General features: G+C 35.9%; 1 protein-coding gene across 1 annotated transcript in view; it reads left to right on the top strand.

Moving 5' to 3' along the window:
• Positions 1 to 18,661, top strand: part of EYS (eyes shut homolog) — a 1,462,097-nt gene that overhangs the window by 1,329,428 nt on the left and 114,008 nt on the right. Inside the window, 1 exon segment of the mRNA XM_069488330.1 lies at positions 7,833 to 8,005. Coding sequence (XP_069344431.1) covers positions 7,833 to 8,005 — 173 coding nt within the window.

Raw genomic sequence — 18,661 nt, 5'->3', positions numbered from 1 at the left:
TCAATATATTTAGAAACAAGAGCACCTCTAAATTTCTTCCTTTTTCCCAACCCAAATTGGAGCATAGAGAATTGACAAAAGAGAAGATGTGGAATAAGTGAGAAACTGCCAAAAATTAAATATCTTGTTGAAAATTGAACATAAAAGTGTATCACTTCCCATAAAGAATGTTTTGTGTTATAAATGTGTACCTTTCTAGAGAGTTATTTACTATTCCTTAAATTTTCTACCCACAGCAATTTTGTAAATAATTCTTTATATCGGAAAAGAACAACCATCAACATTGTTTGCTATCTTCCCTACAATAGTTGAATCCACCATGGTAACAGTTGAGTAGAAATTGTGTGTATGTGAACATTACTAAGGTCAAGGGAATGGGTGAAACGGCACTTTGTGGGCTTAAATATTTTAAGAGAATTTTTTGTTTCTTTTTAGTAGAAGTTAAGATAGCATTTAAAAAGCTTATACCAACTCTTCTACCCTTAAATAGCCTCCAAATAGGCACATTATCTTCAGATGAAATTACCTGAGAGCTCTAGAGCTACATAAGCACTGCATTTACTGATTTTCTCATATTAAATCCTGCTCAAATTACCCTTACGAAGCAGGGGGCTGGAGACTGGCTAATTTTGCAGTGAGCACAGAGTGAGAAAATCTATTATGGTATTGTTGTTTGGGCACAAAGTCTAATTGTAAAATCCTGAGATATGTTTTAATTGGGGGAGGTAATTTTAGACATTGAAATGATACATTCATTCAAAAAACAATTATTAATGCATTATTTTTTCACCCAGCAATACCCTCCATCTCTTCCCCCTTTCCCAGCCCACTTCTCTTTGGACTGGATTTTATCATATTGCTCATATCCCACCATTAACTGATTCAGACTCAACTAATGATGTTTCATCTATTCCCACCTCCTTTCTGTGACATATAATGAGCAGTTGATCAATGCCAAGTATTGTTCTAGGCACATTCTCATGCATATCTCATTTAACGTAGATAATGGCCACTTTTACTATGTTAGCTCCCCCTTTGGGGGTTGATATTCTCTGAGGCTCCTACCTTGGAAGTAAAACTTTATTTCATAAGAACTTAGGGAGGCCGGGCGCGGTGGCTCACGCCTGTAATCCTAGCACTCTGGGAGGCCGAGGTGGGCGGATCGTTTGAGCTCAGGAGTTCGAGACCAGCCTGAGCAAGAGCGAGACCCCATCTCTACTAAAAATAGAAAGAAATTATATGGACAGCTAAAAATATATATAGAAAAAATTAGCCGGGCATGGTGGTGCATGCCTGTAGTCCCAGCTACTCGGGAGGCTGAGACAGGAGGATCGCTTGAGCTCAGGAGTTTGAGGTTGCTGTGAGCTAGGCTAATGCCACGGCACTCACTCTAGCCGGGGCAACAGAGTGAGACTCTGTCCAAAAAAAAAAAAAAAAAAAAAAGAACTTAGGGAATCACAATGCAAAATAAATGGAAAAATATCTCTTTCTGGAGATACTGGCTCCTGACATACTTGCTGGGAAAGAAATTTTGATCATCTTTCTTTACCAATAAAAGCTTTTTTAAAAAAAAAAAAAAAGAGGGGGAGAGAGATAAAGAAAGAGAGAGACAGGAAGGAAGGAAGGGGGGAAGAAAGGAGGGAGGGAAGGAAAGAAAAGAAAAGAAAAGTTTTTAAATAAAAAGGAAAAAATTGGACAGATCCTAGAACAAAAAGAAAAAATATAATTTATATAGTTTGTGAATTCTCCCTATTTTATATGTTATATCTTCACATGTGATTCTCACATGAGATTTATTACTCTCTTATTCTTTTGCATCTTCTTTGTTTCTGCCTTTAGTAAAATCTTTTCACATGAAGAAAAAAGTTTCTATAGCAGAAGGACATTTTTCCTGAGCTCTCTGTTTGTGGCTATATTATATAAACTATGTTTCCCAAGTTCACTTTCTAGGCCACTATAAGGTAATTTTGATTTTGCATTTTTTTCTATTATTTTCATGCTTGGCTACTTTTAAAAAGAAAAAGTTAAAAATGAAAAATGTCAAACATGGTGGTGTGTCTTACTGCAAGAAATAACATCCATTTAGGCAGCTCTGTCTTAGAAATAGACGAAGAAAAACTATCCATGGTTCTGAAGTGTGAGTCTCCACACACAGCTGACAAATCATTTGACAGGAATTCAAAATTTTAAAGGAAGATTCTTGTGGGGAAGGGGAAGTATTTCTTTGTAATTAGCAGACTTTTATCTTGGTGTTGTGAAGTTCATGAAAACAGAATGAAAGTTCCTGAACCACAGCTACTCGAGATCTCATTTGCATTCCTTCATAAGCCTGGGCTGTGGTCCTATAAATAGAAGAGCCTATACATAGAGATGGGTTATTTCCACCAATAGCAATTTTATTTTTTAGAACTCTCTAGAGACATTATTCATAAGGATTCATTTCTGCACACTTTCCTGCTGAGAATCTCCCTCTCTTGACACTGTGGGTGGCCAACTTTGAAATCCACTAATGATCTGTTAGATACAAAGAGTGGAAGAAGAGTTATTTATTTTTTTAAGTTAGTACATGCAGGAGTTCTTTTCATTTTAGAAGATTTTCTGTCATCTGGCTGTGATATATAAATAGTGGGCATCCTTTTCAAACCAGCTTCTTTCATGTTTTTTTAAATCAGCTAAATTTTTCTGAAAATAACTTCTAATACCCATAGAAACTTAATGACAGTCACTTGATATTCTAACCATATTGTAGACTTGTAATCAAATATCCTGCAGCAGTTATAGTATACAGATGTTTGCATACACTTAGGTGGATTTTTGTTAAACTAAGCTTTCAAATGACTAAGTGAATTTTTTCCTCCTTCTTGTTGTAGTGAAATGTAATATACATGTAGCAGACCACATATGAAACTAGTAAAATAAAAACCTTCTAATCTTTGTATTTCAGTGGATAAATATAATATTTTCAGATAAAAGTTAGTCAAAACTCAAAATGTAGCTCAAAAAGATAAGAAAATTATAATGCTCTGGCATCCTGCTAAGATGCCAGAGCATTATAACGCCCACCAAACATTTACTGTGGCGAGAATATTTGTCTCAGGGAGATTGGCTTAACCTCAAAGTAGACTATGCAAAAGGATCCCTTGATGACATTTTTAAAATGTAAAATCTTGAGACTAACCCCAGAACTTCTAAATCAGAATCTCAGGAGGCAAAGGGAGCATGAAAATCTGCATTTATAAAAGGCAGCACACAGGAAGTTCTCTGATAACAATATCCTGTGTGCCAGTTCATAGACCAGCTTTCAGAAACTACTGTCATCTAAATCAACATATTACAGAGCTAAGGCCTTAATATCCTTGCAACTGTCCATATTCCTTTGTCACACATGTTGTGTCTTACAGAGATTTGCTTAGGTATATGTTGTCTCCTTCGAAGAGTACAGGAGTCTTATTTGCCCCATGGCACATGCCTCTGTCTGTGACTTAAGTGCACAGCAAATATTGGTTGACAGCAATTGGCAAAAAAATATGATGTTCTAGTATACGTGTAAAAACTTTGCCAACATCTGGATTCTAGGTGTAAATTTACCCATTCACCCTCCTCCCACCTGCTTGATTTCCAATGAATGTTATTTCCACGTGTGCACGTAAGTGTTGATTAATTAGTTCCAACTTAATGTTGAGTACATGTGGTGTTTGGTTTGTTTTTCCATTTTTCTGATACTTAACTTAGAAGAATGGTCTCCAGCTCCATCCAGGATAATACAAGAGGCATTAGTTTATAATTTTTTATGGCTGAGTAGTACTCCATGGTATACATATACCACATTTTATTAATCCACGCATGTATTGATGGGTGACAAAGCAGACAAAACTATACACTAGGGAAAAGAATTCCTATTCAATAAATGGTGCTAGGAAAATTGGATAGCCACATGCAGAAGACTAAAGCAGGACCCACTCACAAAAATCAACACATGATGGATAACACAGTTAAACTCTTGCATAAAACCATAAGATTCTGGAAGAAAATGTTGGGAAAACTCTCATAAACATCGGCCCAGGCAAAGAATTTATGAGGAAGTTCTCAAAAGCAATCACAGCAAAAATAAGTATAAATAAACAGGACCTGATCAAATTAAAAAGCTTCTGCACAGCCAAGGAAACAATCATTAGACTGAATAGACAATTTATTCAGAGTGAGAGAAAATATTTGCATGCTATACATCCAATAAAGGGCTGATAACTAGAATCTATAAAGAACTCAAGCAAATCGGCAAGAAAAAATCAAACAACTCCGTTAAAAAGTGGGCAAAAGATATGAACAGAATCTTTTCTAAAGAAGATAGCCTAATAATGGCCAATAAACAAAAGCAAAACTGTTCAACATCTCTAATCATCAGGGAAATCCAAATCAAAACCACAATGAGATATCTTTAACTCAGGTGAGAATGCTTATATCAAAAAGTCCCAAAACAACAAATGTTGGAGGTGATGCAAAATGATAGGAACAGTTTTACACTGCTGGTGGGACTGCAAACTAGTACAACCTCTATGGAAAGCAGTATGGAGATAGCTCCAAGAACTAAAAATATTTGCTAGAACTACCATTTGATCCAACAATCCTGTTACTGGTTATTTACCCAAAGGAAAAAAAGACATTCTATAAAAAAGACGCCTGTACTCAAATGTTTATAGCAGCACAATTCACAATTGCAAAGATGTGGAAACAGACCTACTTCTAATTCAGAAAAATATTCTGACCTCCTTAAAGGGAGTTTTGCAAAACTGTTTTCAATATGGTTTGCAGGTTTCGTGAAGGATTAAATTTTTAAAACTCTTTCAAATGAGAAAAATGTTTCCTGTGAATATATTCTCTCATAGCTAATTATATCAAGCAGTGCCAAATAAATCCACAGCAATGTTGCAACATTTCAAGTAAACTTAGCAAAGGGTGACATTGTTTCAGTCACTGTTTTGAAAAGTCAACTGTCTTATTTAAGGCCCATCAATAGTAGGACACTCCCTTTCTTGGTCAACATTGCCTTTTGCTACAGGATGTGGAGAGACATCAAAGTGGGTTAAGTGACAGAGAAAACAACAGACTTGGTAGCTTTTGAAGAATCTGTGATTTAATAATGAGGATCTTTGGAAAATCTGGGTAGGAGAAGCCTTTAGGTGCAGGTGTAACACAATAACATAGATTTTTTTTTTTTTTTTTAATAACTATTGGCAAAATATCTGGCACTCCAGGAAGTTTGTTGCAATTTCAAGGTACAATTTGAAGTATATAGAGGTATCACCTGGGAAAAGCTCAATTGGTTAAAGCTGACTTTCTAATGAAGTGCTAAAGAGATACAAGGATGGGCCAGAGTGCTCTGTACACTTGCCCTTGTTTAGCCAGATAAGGTGATTTTCCCCCTTCTTGGAGAGTTTTCTGTAAAATCTCCCCCTCTCTCTCTCTCTCTGCCCCTGCCCCCCACCAATCTAGCTACCTGCTGATGTACACACGCACACAGTTAGTCATCTCCATGTTAATTTACATAACCAACTTCTCACAACATCTGATGAAAGCAAAAAGAGGAGATGAAGCTTGACTTATCAACAGGTCATGATTAAAAATAGTACTTTCCTTGGTTTTTAACACAAAAGCATCTTTCCCACATTTCAAATTTCTTTAGGTCTATATGAGTAAAGCATTTAAATCAATCGACATTTAGATTAGTTTGACTTTCACATGTGTGGCATTCTCCTTTATCTGAAGAAGACTAATTTGGTCCTTCTAGAATACAGCTTTCTACAGTGCTATACTCCAAAACTCTGTCCCAGAATGTAGATGCTTAATACTGACCTTTCAACTCCAAGTTAGGTGAGGAGAAGCAAACTTACAGTAGATTTATCCATGACCTCAAACAACAGTTTCTAACAAGTACTTTAAGTCACACCAGAAGATATCTCTGTGCCTGCCACGTGGCCTGGCTATGCTTTTACCACTATTCTCAGGCAACAAGGAACAGCATTGGCTCAAAACTTTTATTGTCCAGAAACAGAAAAGTTTGTCTAGGGTATTTTATAACCATTTTAATGGCATTGATCTATAATTTTTCCCCAACTCTGAAAACTTGTGAGAATCAGTATCTGTCTATAATGCATAAAATGTTATACAAGTTGCCATGAAGTTTATAAAATGAGTAAGTTACTGATCACTTATGTGTTGGTGAAATCTGAAGGCCTCAAAGCCTTACATCCCACCAAAGCCAGATTTACCTGCTATCTGATACGTAAACTTTCCCCATAATGCTTCATTCTACTAACATGGAGAATTAATATAAAAATATGGACATTCTTATTAGTAGAAAAGGAAACCCCTCACATTTTCAAAGACATGTACTCATTATTATGAAAGAAATGGTCCTTTCCTGCAAGCAGATTTATTTTGGAGTAAGAGGATTCAAAGATATAAGGAAGATATTGAGAAACCACACAGATGAGAATGGCAAGGGAAAAATTTCCCAGTATGGGCAATATCTACAATTAGATTGGGAGGCTGAGTCATAAAAACAAAATATAATAGGTTCGTAATTATAGGGGCTGGTCCTGCACCCACCCGTAAGAACTAACAGTCATGTTGCAAAAATGTAAGCAGGGGGAGAAAAAAAACCTAATAACAAGATGTGTGAACTACGGTAATAAGAGAGAAGGAAGAAAGAAAGAATAGAACCTTAATATTAAATGGCATTCATTTAATTGCAAGTAACAAAATCCCAAATCACACTGGCTTAAAAAAATTTAAAAGGGGCTAGAATATAGTGGCTCACATAATTGCAGAGTAATGGCTGCATCAGGTACCAAAATTATATCATCAATACTCTATTACTCCTTGTCATGTATACTTGTATTGCTACATATTAGTTATTTATTCTCAGCCAGGCTCTTCCCTCTGGATAGGCAGATGCCACCAGTAACTACTAGATTAGAAACCCCAGCAGAAACAGAGCACACTCCTAGGAACTCTAACAGAGGTCGGCCAGTCAGTTTAGTGTGCCTGTGAATCCACCCTGCACTAATCATCATGATTGGCACCAAGAGTGGAGCCTGTCCCTCCTAGGCAACTTGGTCTGAGAATGGTGGAGGGGTGGGTCTGGAAAAGGAAAACAAAGGCTACTGCTACTTTAAAAAGGGGAAGTGGATGCAGGGAAGGCAAAAATAACAAATTCCAAATTACTTCTCCCTCCCAAAAATGCTTCCCTGGCAGGTAAGAGGAGTATTTTTCTTGAGCTCTGCTTTCACAGGGGCACTCACAGCCTGGGGCCACCAAACTATATTTTAAGCTGGAGAGTTGTGTAGTCATTACAGCTCCCCACTGTGCCTTATTTTCAGAATTACCACAAATGCAGCTCTTGAAGGACTTTGTCCTCAGTGTAGGGAGCTTATCACCAGCTTAAAATTCTCCTCTGAGCTTTGAGCCTAAGAGGTTTTTTCTAATAGACATTTGATGTACTTTATTGAGGCAGCAGCACACATATTTAATGAAGCCCTGAAGAGGCACCCAGTATGAAATAAAAGATAAGATAAATCAAAAATAAAAATAGATGGCTTAAAATAGAATTCATGGTTCCAGACAATCTATAAAGCTGCTAATCTGCTTTCAATGTAAAGTACACAACTAAAAATACTCAAAAGTTGGAAGAGAGAAAGGAAGGAGAAAAAACTCCACTTATGAGACAAGATGCAATTATAATTTTATTTATATGTATGTGCATGCACATGTGTGTATATATAAAATATCAATTGTTTACTGATGGGATTTTTTCATGGCTTTTCCCTTCTTAGTGACAGTGGAAACTGGTTCTGTGAGTGTCCGAGGATATACTCAGGCAAGCTGTGCCAGTTTGCAAGTTGTGGAAACAACCCATGTGGAAACGGTGCCACCTGTGTTCCCAAATCCGGAACAGATATTGTCTGTCTCTGCCCATATGGGAGGTCGGGACCCCTCTGCACTGATGGTAAGAGCATCTGATTATTAAACCTGGAGCATAGGAGAAAGAGGTAAAGAGGATAGAAGTCACTCAGAGAAATCAAGGATAGCACCTGACTGATCAAAAACGTCAAATCTTTTTCTTGGTTCTTATTAAGTCAGTTGAGACAAGATCCATGAATGAGTGATCACTGAGCAGGTATTTCTCATGCCCATCAAGTCACTGCAAAAGAGGTAACGAGCTTTCCCTGAAGTTACACTACAGAAAATCCCTCCATTATAAAATCTCAAAGTCAATTTAATAATAAGAGATTAACAAGAAAAATTAAGAATTAAGAGCAATAAATAAAATCGAATTATTTTATGTCATTTTGGCAAACTGAGAGTATAATATTAACAAATCTATGTATCATAGCCCAGTTGTTTTACATTTATTACATATCAAGAAACTAAGTCACAAATAATAGAAGTGCCTCTTTTTAGGAAAATTCAGTATGTGGAAAATCTAAATTATAAAAACCTACAAGATGTCATAATATAAGATTACTTTAAAAAGCAAATTGGCTGAGAATTTAATGTTAGCTTTGATATGCAGAAATAAATGTCTATAAATACTTTCAGAAAAAAATAGAAAGTTACCAGTATTAATATTTAATCAACACAGGACTAGGCTTGTTTTATCTTTATTTTCACCATAAAAATAAAAAATAAAATTTATTCCTTTGGCACTAGTGGTATTGGTACCAAATTTTAGAATAAGTTTACCAAAGTTTTTGCGTGCCAAGCACAAAAAATGAAGCAAGCAAATCCAGCCTGCGATGACTCGTTAAAAAGTGGAGCACCACGCCCTGATGTAACAGGTATGAAAATTGAAACTAAAGGAAGAATCTATAACTAAAAGATATTGAAATTTTTTATACATATGTCTTTTAAGGGAACTGAGACCATGGATTTGTGTAGAGCTGGAGAGGTGAAGAATTAAGACAGAAAGAGTTAAGACATGCTAAGAATTTTATTCTGTGTGTGGTAGGGTTATATTAGAAAAAGTTAGCCAAGTCATTTTTATAAAAAAAAAAAAAAAAATTGACTGGATGGAATGGAAGTCGTGTCTTTTCCTATAAAAACCTCATGCTTCTCAGACATAATCACTCTATTTAGATAAAAGCAATTGAAAAAAATGAAATTGGTTGCAATAAGTTTGATTGCTAAGGGATGTCATCAATTTTATTTCCTACTTGAAAATAAGACTGACCATCTGAAATAAGAAATGAAGATTTACAAGAATGTCTTTATGTAGTCACAAAATCATGAGGTTTACTCCCATCTCGTGGTCTCATTAGGGTTCCGACGACACAAAGATTTATGGATTATTGGGACAGGAAAAATTAAAGAAAGTTTATTAGGCTATTTTCCTCAGTATAAGTGAGAAAAAATTCCTGCATTCACCATCCAGAGGAATTTCTCAAAATAATTAGGCTTTCGTTAAAATAGTATACAAAGTTGCCAGATCCAGTTAAAGGTATTAGAAATGTAAAGCTTGTCAAGAAAGATAAGACTTCTGCCCTCATAGAGCTTACCTCCTAGTTGAGAAGATGAAAAGAAAGTAACAATGGCTCAGAACACAGTACAAAATTTCTGAGAAGAATTATGAAGGAAATTTAATAAGGAGGGACAGACAGTAACTAGGATAGAGGGTATTATTTTAAACAGGTCATCAAGATGAAAACAGCCCTCACAGGAGGAGATATTTGTGCTGAGGTAAAGAATAAGGAGCATGCCATATGAAAATCAGGAAAAGAACCATCCAGGCAGAAATTTTAGAAAAGGGAAGACTATGACGAAAGATAGAACCTGAGCTTTTCGAAGAATGAAAGGTGCTGCTGTGGCCAGTGCATAAGTATCTTAGTCTATTCCAGTTGCTATAATGGAATTCTATAGACTGGGTAAGTTATAAACAACAGAAATGTATTTCTAACAGTTCTGGAGGCTGGAAATATAAGATCAAGGTGTGAGCAAACTTGGTTCTGGTGAGCACCTGTTTCCTGGTTCATAGACAATAGTTTCACTGTGTTCTCCTATGGTGGAAGCTAGATCCCTAGAGTTTCTTTTATAAGGGCACTAATCTCACTATGAATTCTCTGCCGCATGATCTACTCACCTCCCAAATGCCCCACTTCCAAATACCATCACATTACCGTATGAATTTGAAGGGCACATAAACATTAGGTCTATGGCAATAGTGAGCAAGATAGAAAATCATATCAAATGTTAGCAGGACCTACATCATACAGGGCCTTGGGAACATGGGAAGGTTTTAGACTTTAATCTCTAGATGCCTTAGGAGGCCACTGAAAGGTTTTAAACAGGCAAGGGGAATGATACATATTTATTTAAACTATTCTGCCTGTAGTAATGAGAATAGATTTTAGAAGGCTATTTTAGTAATCCTTGACAAAAGATAATTATGCCTAGGATGAAGGTAAATGGCAGTGGAGACGGAAATAAGTGGAGAAACTGAAATCTATTCTGGAGATATAATTGACAGAATTTTCTGGGAAGAGCATGAAAAAGCTAGAACTAAGAACAACATTTAAATTTCTTTGTCTTATTTGTTTGAACTATGAGGTAGATGGCAGTGCCATGAAAAAGACTAGGGCCATAGCAGGTTAGTTTATAGGGGATTACTGGGAGGTAAACATGAGTTTTATTTTGTACAGATGAAGAAAAAGATGCCTGTTTGACATCCAAATGGAGATGATATGTAGACAATTGGATATATGATGCCGGTGCTCTGAGAAGAGGTCAAGACTAAAGATATAATTTGGGGAGTTATCAAAATAGAGGTAGTGATTAAAACCATAGAACTTTAGATTGCCTGAGGAAAAAATGTAGATGAGAAGTGGAGATAAAGAAGAGAAAGGGTAGACAAATAAAAGAAGATAAAGAAAAGTAGACAAATCCTGGAGAAACCCTCCAGGTTTCCTATTTTTAGAGATTTGGTAGAGGAGAGAAAGCCATATTAAATGCCAATACCATCCCCTGACAAACACCCGCCATCATCCTTCAGCCAGTATATATTGCTCCTTTCATGATCTGACATTGTCTTAGCCTGGGTTCTCCACAACAGCAGAAGCTGGATGAAAATTGCAGTTAGGTAGTGTATTTTGGAAATGATTCCAGGAAACAGAAGTGAAGGCCTAGCAAGAATAAAATAAGTGGGGGAGAAGAGAAAGTCAGTACAAAAGCACAAATGGAGCCAAACATCACTGTGGGCAACTGTGCTTGATTTCCCTGGGATTTTATGAGAAGCTGAGTAAAAGAAGTCTCAGACTTGTCTGCCCAAGGGCCAAAGAAAAAAGCATGTCACTGTCAACTGATGGTTTTTTGATTGAGAGTTTCCCCACAGAACATTAATTTTCCCACATTTCTAGATTGTCTTACAATACTGGTGAGAGTACAGGTTCTAGCAGACGTCTTTGGTGACAGCGTCAGAGAAGCAGGGGTCAAGGAAAGAGAGCTGAACATATTAATATGTTTACATATTCCCATAACAATCACAAAAATGCCCACTCAAGTGTCAGCTGCCTCTGGGAGCTATTTTTACATTAAGCAGGTATTAGTGCTTTAACTGATCCAGCAACTAGTCTGAGGTGGTGCACCCCAAACATCTATTGGACCATTCACTGTTACGATTATGAACTCTAGGAGATTTTCCAGAACATGCTAAATAGATATTTATTTAAGAGAGAAAAGCATAGAGCAAACCAATATGCCTAATTGTTGCCCAATTACAACTACATGTTAGAACAGACCCAGAGTAATACCTGAAACTTTGCTTTTTTTTGGTCAATACCAGAGATGAAAAATCAGCTTGTTTTTTTCATCAGCAGTTGTGTCTACTACGTAGCACTTTTCTTTCAAATTATATCCATATCTATTACCACCCTAATATATTCTTTGGGGGATAATAGAAAATATGATTACGACATTTCCTGTGTTGCCACTATTTCCACTGGGGAATACATTTGGAGATGATCATGGTAAGAATGACGGGAGCTGAGACAAACACTGCAAATGGGAAATTTGCAGCTGCCTTCCTTTGTAAAGAGCTTCACTTTCCACATTTGTGCTCTTCATTCACACTTCCTGTTGCCTGTCTTTATGCAGGAATGATCTCTTACCATTTTCTTAACCACACCATTCTAAAACCAAAGCAGGAGGGAGTGCTTTACCTTGTCTCTTGTCCTCTTGTAAATATTTCTATATTTACCTTATATAAAATATTCATAAATATATTCTTAATTCTTCTATAAATATTTCTTAATTCACTTACCTTGTCCTCCCAGCTTAGGTCTCTCAATGGAACACAGCCCTTGAGGAAAACAGTAACTCACTGACTGAGAACATAGGCTCTGGAATCAATCTGCCTGGGTTAAATCCCCCATTCCACCACTGACTATCCAGTGACCTTGGACAAGTCACTGGGTCTTTCTGTACTTCAACTTCAGTGAATCTAATAATGGAACCCACCTAATAGATTTCACGAGAATTAAATGTGATATTGCATGTAAAGTGTTTAACACATGCTGGGTATATAGAAAATGCTTTTATTTTTTAAGGATGGTTAAAGTAGGATTCTTACTCTCATGGGGAACTCCTGCCTTTTCTCACAGTGGTAGCGAAGGCTAGGTCTCCAGCCCAGCTTTAAAAATACCCTCTAGGCTGTCAATGGAAATCAAAATTAATTTTGTTTTAAAAATTATCCTAAGATGGTGACACTCTGCAGTGATTAAAGACAAGCCAGGGTATTGCAAAATCAGGGAAGAAAGCAGCACTCCAGGGACACGGATAATTACCAGGCTATTTAAGGACATGATACCTCTATAAAGCAGCTTAATGTCAGGCTGGCATTTTGTAATGGCATATTTCAAGTACATGTAATTTTCTGTCATGTTAAGCTCATAACTCTTCTGATAGCATCCACTCTGATATGACCCAGCTTTCTCGCCTCTAACTCAACAGCTGTTTGATTGTCCTGCTGTTCAACACAGTTCAGTATTCCTCAATTCCCACCATGTTTAAATGTGTATTTTCCAGTTCCTGGTTACAAAGAAATGTTAAAAGATTAAGCTCAATCCCAGAGGTGAGCAAGGAGACAGGGGTGATTGTGCACACAGGAAAGTACACACGAAAGTGATTCTTCTTACTCTGGCTTGAAGACAGCCTTAGAGTGGTCTACATTTTTTCTTCTTTAAGAACTGAGGGGTCTTCTTTATAAATTCTTTGCCTAGGCCAATGTCTATTAAGAATCTTTCCCACATTTTCTTCTAGAATTCTAATAGTTTCACTTAATAAGTGAAGTATCCCAAGAATGGAAAAATAAGCACCACATGTACTCACCATCAAATTGGTTTCACTGATCATCACCTAAGAGCACATTTAGGAATAACATTGATCGGGTGTCAGGCAGATGTGGGTGGGGGAGGGGATGAGTGTATATATACATAATGAGTGCGGTGCGCGCTGTCTAAGGGATGGACACGTTTGAAGCTCTGATTCAGGGGGTGGGGGCAAGGGCAATATACATAACCTAAACTTTTGTACCCCTATAGTATGCTGAAATAAGAATAAAAAAAAAAAAGAAAAGAACTGAGGGGCCAGGAGTGGTGGCTCACACCTGTAATCCTAGCACTCTGGGAGGCCAAGGTGGGAGGATTGCTTGAGTTCAGGAGTTCGAGACCAGCCTGAGCAAGAGCGAGATCCCGTCGCTACTAAAAATAGAAAGAAATTATATGGACAGCTAAAATATATATAGAAAAATTAGCCAGGCATGGTGGCACATGCCTGTAGTCCCAGCTACTTGGGAGGCTGAGGCAGAAGGATCGCTTGAGCCCAGGAGTTTGAGGTTGCTGTGAGCTAGGCTGATGCCATGGCACTCTAGCCCGGCAACAGAGTGAGACTCTGTCTCAAAAAAAAAAAAAAAAGAAAGAAAAGAAAAGAACTGAGGGAAATTTTCTTTCCTTTTGCTAAGTGGGAAGGTGAGAACCTCCAGCTTTTCCCTTGTTTCCTCTTATTTCAACACCTGTAAAGAACAAAGATTGGCACATATAAAACTGCAGCACTTAAAATAAATATTTATTTCAATGTAAATTGAAATGTTCTTGAAAAAATGGTCTTAACAAACTCCCACTATCCAACCCACTGACATATTGAATTAACACCTTTCTTCTATCTATGCAAGTAGCAATCCCAGGAGAACAAATGCATGGCTATATCGTTCCAATAATTATCATCAGTACTTTTTGTTTATATACAAATGAGTCCTAAGAAATATGTAAGTATCTGGGGAATATTTTTTTATTTGTATAAATTTATTGGGTACAAATGTAATTTTGTTACATGCAGAGATTACATACTGGTCAAGTCAGAGATTTAGGGGACCCATCACCCAAATAATATACATTGTACCCATTAAGTAATTTCTCCTCATCCACTCCCCTCCCACCTCTCACACTTCCAAGTCTCCATTGTTAACCATTCCACTCTCTAAATCCATGTGTACACATTTTTTAGTACCCACTTATGAGTGAGAACATGCGATATTTGACTTTCTGTGTCTGGTTTGTTGCACCTAAAATAATGACTCTCGTCCCATCCATGTTGTTGTAAAAGACATGATTTCATTCTTTTTATGGCTGAATAGTATTCCAGGTGTATATATACCACATTTTCTTTATTCCATCATTGCTTATGGCCACGTAGGTGGATTCTGTATCTTTGCTATTGTGAAGAGTGCTACGATAAACATACTAGCGCAAGTATCTTTTTGAGATATTGATTTCTTTTCTTTTGGGTAGATACCCAGGAGTGGGATTGCTGGATCATATGGTCATTCTATGTTTAGTTCTTTGAGAAATCTCCATACTAGTTTTCCATAGAGGTTGTACTAATTTACATTCCCACAAACAGTGAATCAGAGTTACTTTTTCTCAGCACCTCACCAACATCTGGTATTTTCTATCTTTTTAGTAGTAGCCATTCTGACTGGTGTAAGATGATATCTCATTGTGGTTTTGATCTACATTTCTCTTAAGGCTACTGATGTTAAGCAGGTTTTCATATGCCTATTGGCCATTTGTGTGTCTTCTTTTGTGTGTCTATTCATGTCCTTTGCCTACTTTTTAATGGGATTATTTGTTTTTGTTCTTTTTTATATTCAGTTGTTTGAGTTCCTTATATATTCTGAATATTAGTCCCCTGTCAAATAGATGAATAGTTGTAAATATTTTCTCCCATTCTGTAGGTTGTCTTTTCACTCTGTTGATTTTTTCTCTTGCTGTGTAGAAGCTTTTTGGTTTAATTGAGTCCCATTTGTCTATTTTTGGTTTTGTTGTCTGTGAGCTTGAGGTCTTAGTCATAAATTCTTTACCTAAACCAGAAGATTTTTTCCCTAGGTTTTCTTCCAGTATTTTTATACTTTTGGTTCTTATGTTTAAGTCTTTAATCCATCTTGAGTTGATTTTTGCATATGGTAAGAGACAGGAATCCAGTTTCATTCTTCTGCATATGGCTATCCAATTTTCCCAACACCATTTATTAAATAGAATGTCCTCTCCCCATTGTATATGCTGGTCAGCTTTGTCAAAGTTCAGTTGGCTATAAATATGTGGCTTTATTTCTGAGTTCTCTATTCTGTTCCATTGATCTACGTGTCTATTTTTATACCAATACCATACTGTTTGGGTTACTATAGCCTTGTAATATAATTTGAAGTCAGGTAATGTAATGCTCCGGCTTTGTTCTTTTTGTTTAGGATTGTTTTAGCTATTCAGGCTCTTTTTTGGTTCCATATGAATTTCTGAATTGTTTTCTATAATTTTGTGAAAAATGACATTGGTATTTTGATAGGAAGTGTACTGCCTCTGTAGATCGCTTTGGGCAATATGGTCATTTTAATAATATTAATTCTTCTGATCCATGAGCATGGAATGTTTTTCCATTTATTAATGTCATCTACAATTTCTTTCATCAGTATTTGGTAGTTTTCCTTGTAGAGATCTTTCATCCCCTTGGTTAAATAAACTCCTAGGTATTTTATTCTTTTTGTAGCTATTGTAAATGAGATTGCCTTCCTGATTTCATTCTCAGCAACATTATTGGTGTATAGAAATCCTAATGATTTTTATATGTTGATTTTTTGTCTTGCACCTTTACCACATTCATTTATGAAATCTAAGAGTTTTTTGGTGAAGTCTTTAAGGTTTTCTAGATATAAAATCATGTTATTAGCAAACAGAGATAATTTCACTTCTTCTTTTCTAATTTGGATTCCTTTTCTTTTCTCTTACCTGATTCCTCTGGCTAGGACTTCCAGTATTATGTTAAATAGGAGTGGTGAAAGTGGGCATCCTTGTCCTATTCCAGTTCCTAGAAGAAAAGCTTTCCACTTTTCCCTATTCAGTATGATGTTGACTGTAGGTTTGTCATATACAGGCTTTGTGTTCCTTCCATGCCTAGTTTGTTGAGAGTTTTTGTTATGAATTTTATCAAATGCTTTTTCTGCATCTATCAAGAGGAGCATATTATTGTCTTTAATTCTGTTTATGTGATGTATTACATTTATTAATTTGCATATACTAACCATCCTTGCATACCTAGTATAAAACTCAGTATTTTGTAGTTTTCCTTGTAGAGATCTTTCATCTCCTTGGTTAAATAAACTCCTAGGTATTTTATTCTTTTTGTAGCTATTGTAAATGAGATTGCCTTCCTGATTTCATTCTCAGCAACATTATTGGTGTATAGAAATGCTAATGATTTTTATATGTTGATTTTTTTTGTCTTGATTATCTTGATCAATACACTTGATCATGATGTATTGTCTTTTTGATGTACTACTGGTTTCAATTTGCTAGTATTTTCTTGAGGATTTTTGCATCTATGTTCTTCAGGGATATTGTTTTGTAGTTTTCTTTTTTGTTGTGTTCTTGTCTGGTTTTGGTATCAGGGTGATACTGGCCTTGTAGAATGAGTTACAGAGAATTCCCTCCTCTTAGATTTTTTGGAACAGTTTCAGTAGACTTTGTATTAGTTCTTCTTCATGTTTGGTAGAATTTGGCTGAGAATTCTTCTGGTCCTGGGCTTTTCTTTGTTGGAAGACTTTTTTATTACTGACTCAATCTCACTACTCATTATTGATCTATTCATGTTTTCTGTGTCTTCCTGGTTCAGTCTTGGGAGGTTGTATGTTTCCAGCAATTTATCCATTTTCTATAGGTTTTCTAGTTCATGAGTGTATAGTTGCTCCTAATAGTCTATGATGATCTTTCGTATTTCTGTGGTATAAGTTGTAATGTCTCCTTTTTGACTTTTGATTTGTTTATTCAGGTCTCCTCTCTTCTTGGTTAATCTAGCTAGCAATTTATCAATTTTGTTTATTATTTTGAAGAACCAACTTTTTGTTCCATTGATTCTTTGGGAGAGGGGTTCTATTTCATTTAGTTCTGCTCTGATCTTTGCTATTTCTTTTCTTCTGCTAACTTGGCTTTTGGTTTGTTCTTGTTTTTCTAGTTCCTTCAGGTGTGATGTTAGGTTGTTAATTTGTGATCTTTCTACTTTTCTAATGTAGGCATTAATGCTATAAAGTGCCCTCTTACCACTGCTTTTGTTATATCCCACAGGTTTTGGCATATAGTATTTTCATTTCCATATCTTTAAACAAAAATTTTAAAGCCTATCTTAATTTTCTTTTTGACCCAGTGATAATTCAGGAATATGCTATTTAATTTCTTTGTATTTGTATGGTTTCCAAAATTGCTCTTGGTATTGATTTTTAATTTTATTCCACTGTGGTCTAAGAACATACTTGATATGATTTTAATTTTATAAAATTTGTTGAGACTTATTTTGTAGCCTAACCTATGGTCTGTCTTGGAGAATTTTCCATATGCTGATGAAAAGAATGTATATTCTGTAGTTATTGGGTAAAATGTTCTGTAAATGTTTGCCAGGTGTATATTGTTTTCAGTCCAATGCTTCTCTGTTGATTTTCTATCATGATGATCTATCTCATGCTGTGAGTGGGGTGTTCAAGTCCCTCACTATCATTGTATTACTATCTATTTTTCTTTAGGTCTAGCAATGTTTGTTTTATGAATCTGGGTGCTCCAGTTTTGGGTGCATATAAATTTACAGTAATTATATCTTTGTGCTGAATTGATCCCTTTATGATTATTAATATATACTGACCTTCTTTGTCTTTTTTACTAGTTTTGATTTAAAGTCAGTTTTATATGACATAATACAGCTACTCCTTGCTTTTCACTTTCTTTTGGGTAGAATATCTTTTTCTATCCCTTTACTTTCAGTCTATGTGTATCTTTACAAATGAAGTGCATTTCTTATAAGCTGCATATAGTTGGATCTTTTTAAAAATACAGTGAATGTATATCTTTTAAGTGGAGCATTTAATCCATTTACATTCAAAGTTTATCTTGATATATGAGGTTTGTTCCTGTCATATTGTTAATTGTTTTCTAGTTGTTTTATAAATTCTTTGTTTCTTTCTTTATCTCTGTCTTTGTGTTTTGGTGTAATTATGTAGTGGTGCCATTGATTCCTCTATTTTCCTCCTTGCTTTGCCACTGAGTTTATACTTTGTGTGATTTCATGTTAGTGAAATGTG

The sequence above is a fragment of the Eulemur rufifrons genome, chromosome 15 (assembly GCF_041146395.1).
Source record: "Eulemur rufifrons isolate Redbay chromosome 15, OSU_ERuf_1, whole genome shotgun sequence".
Classification (NCBI taxonomy): domain Eukaryota; kingdom Metazoa; phylum Chordata; class Mammalia; order Primates; family Lemuridae; genus Eulemur; species Eulemur rufifrons.
Note: the sequence above shows the minus strand (reverse complement) of the source record. Positions and strands in the feature narration are given on the sequence as shown.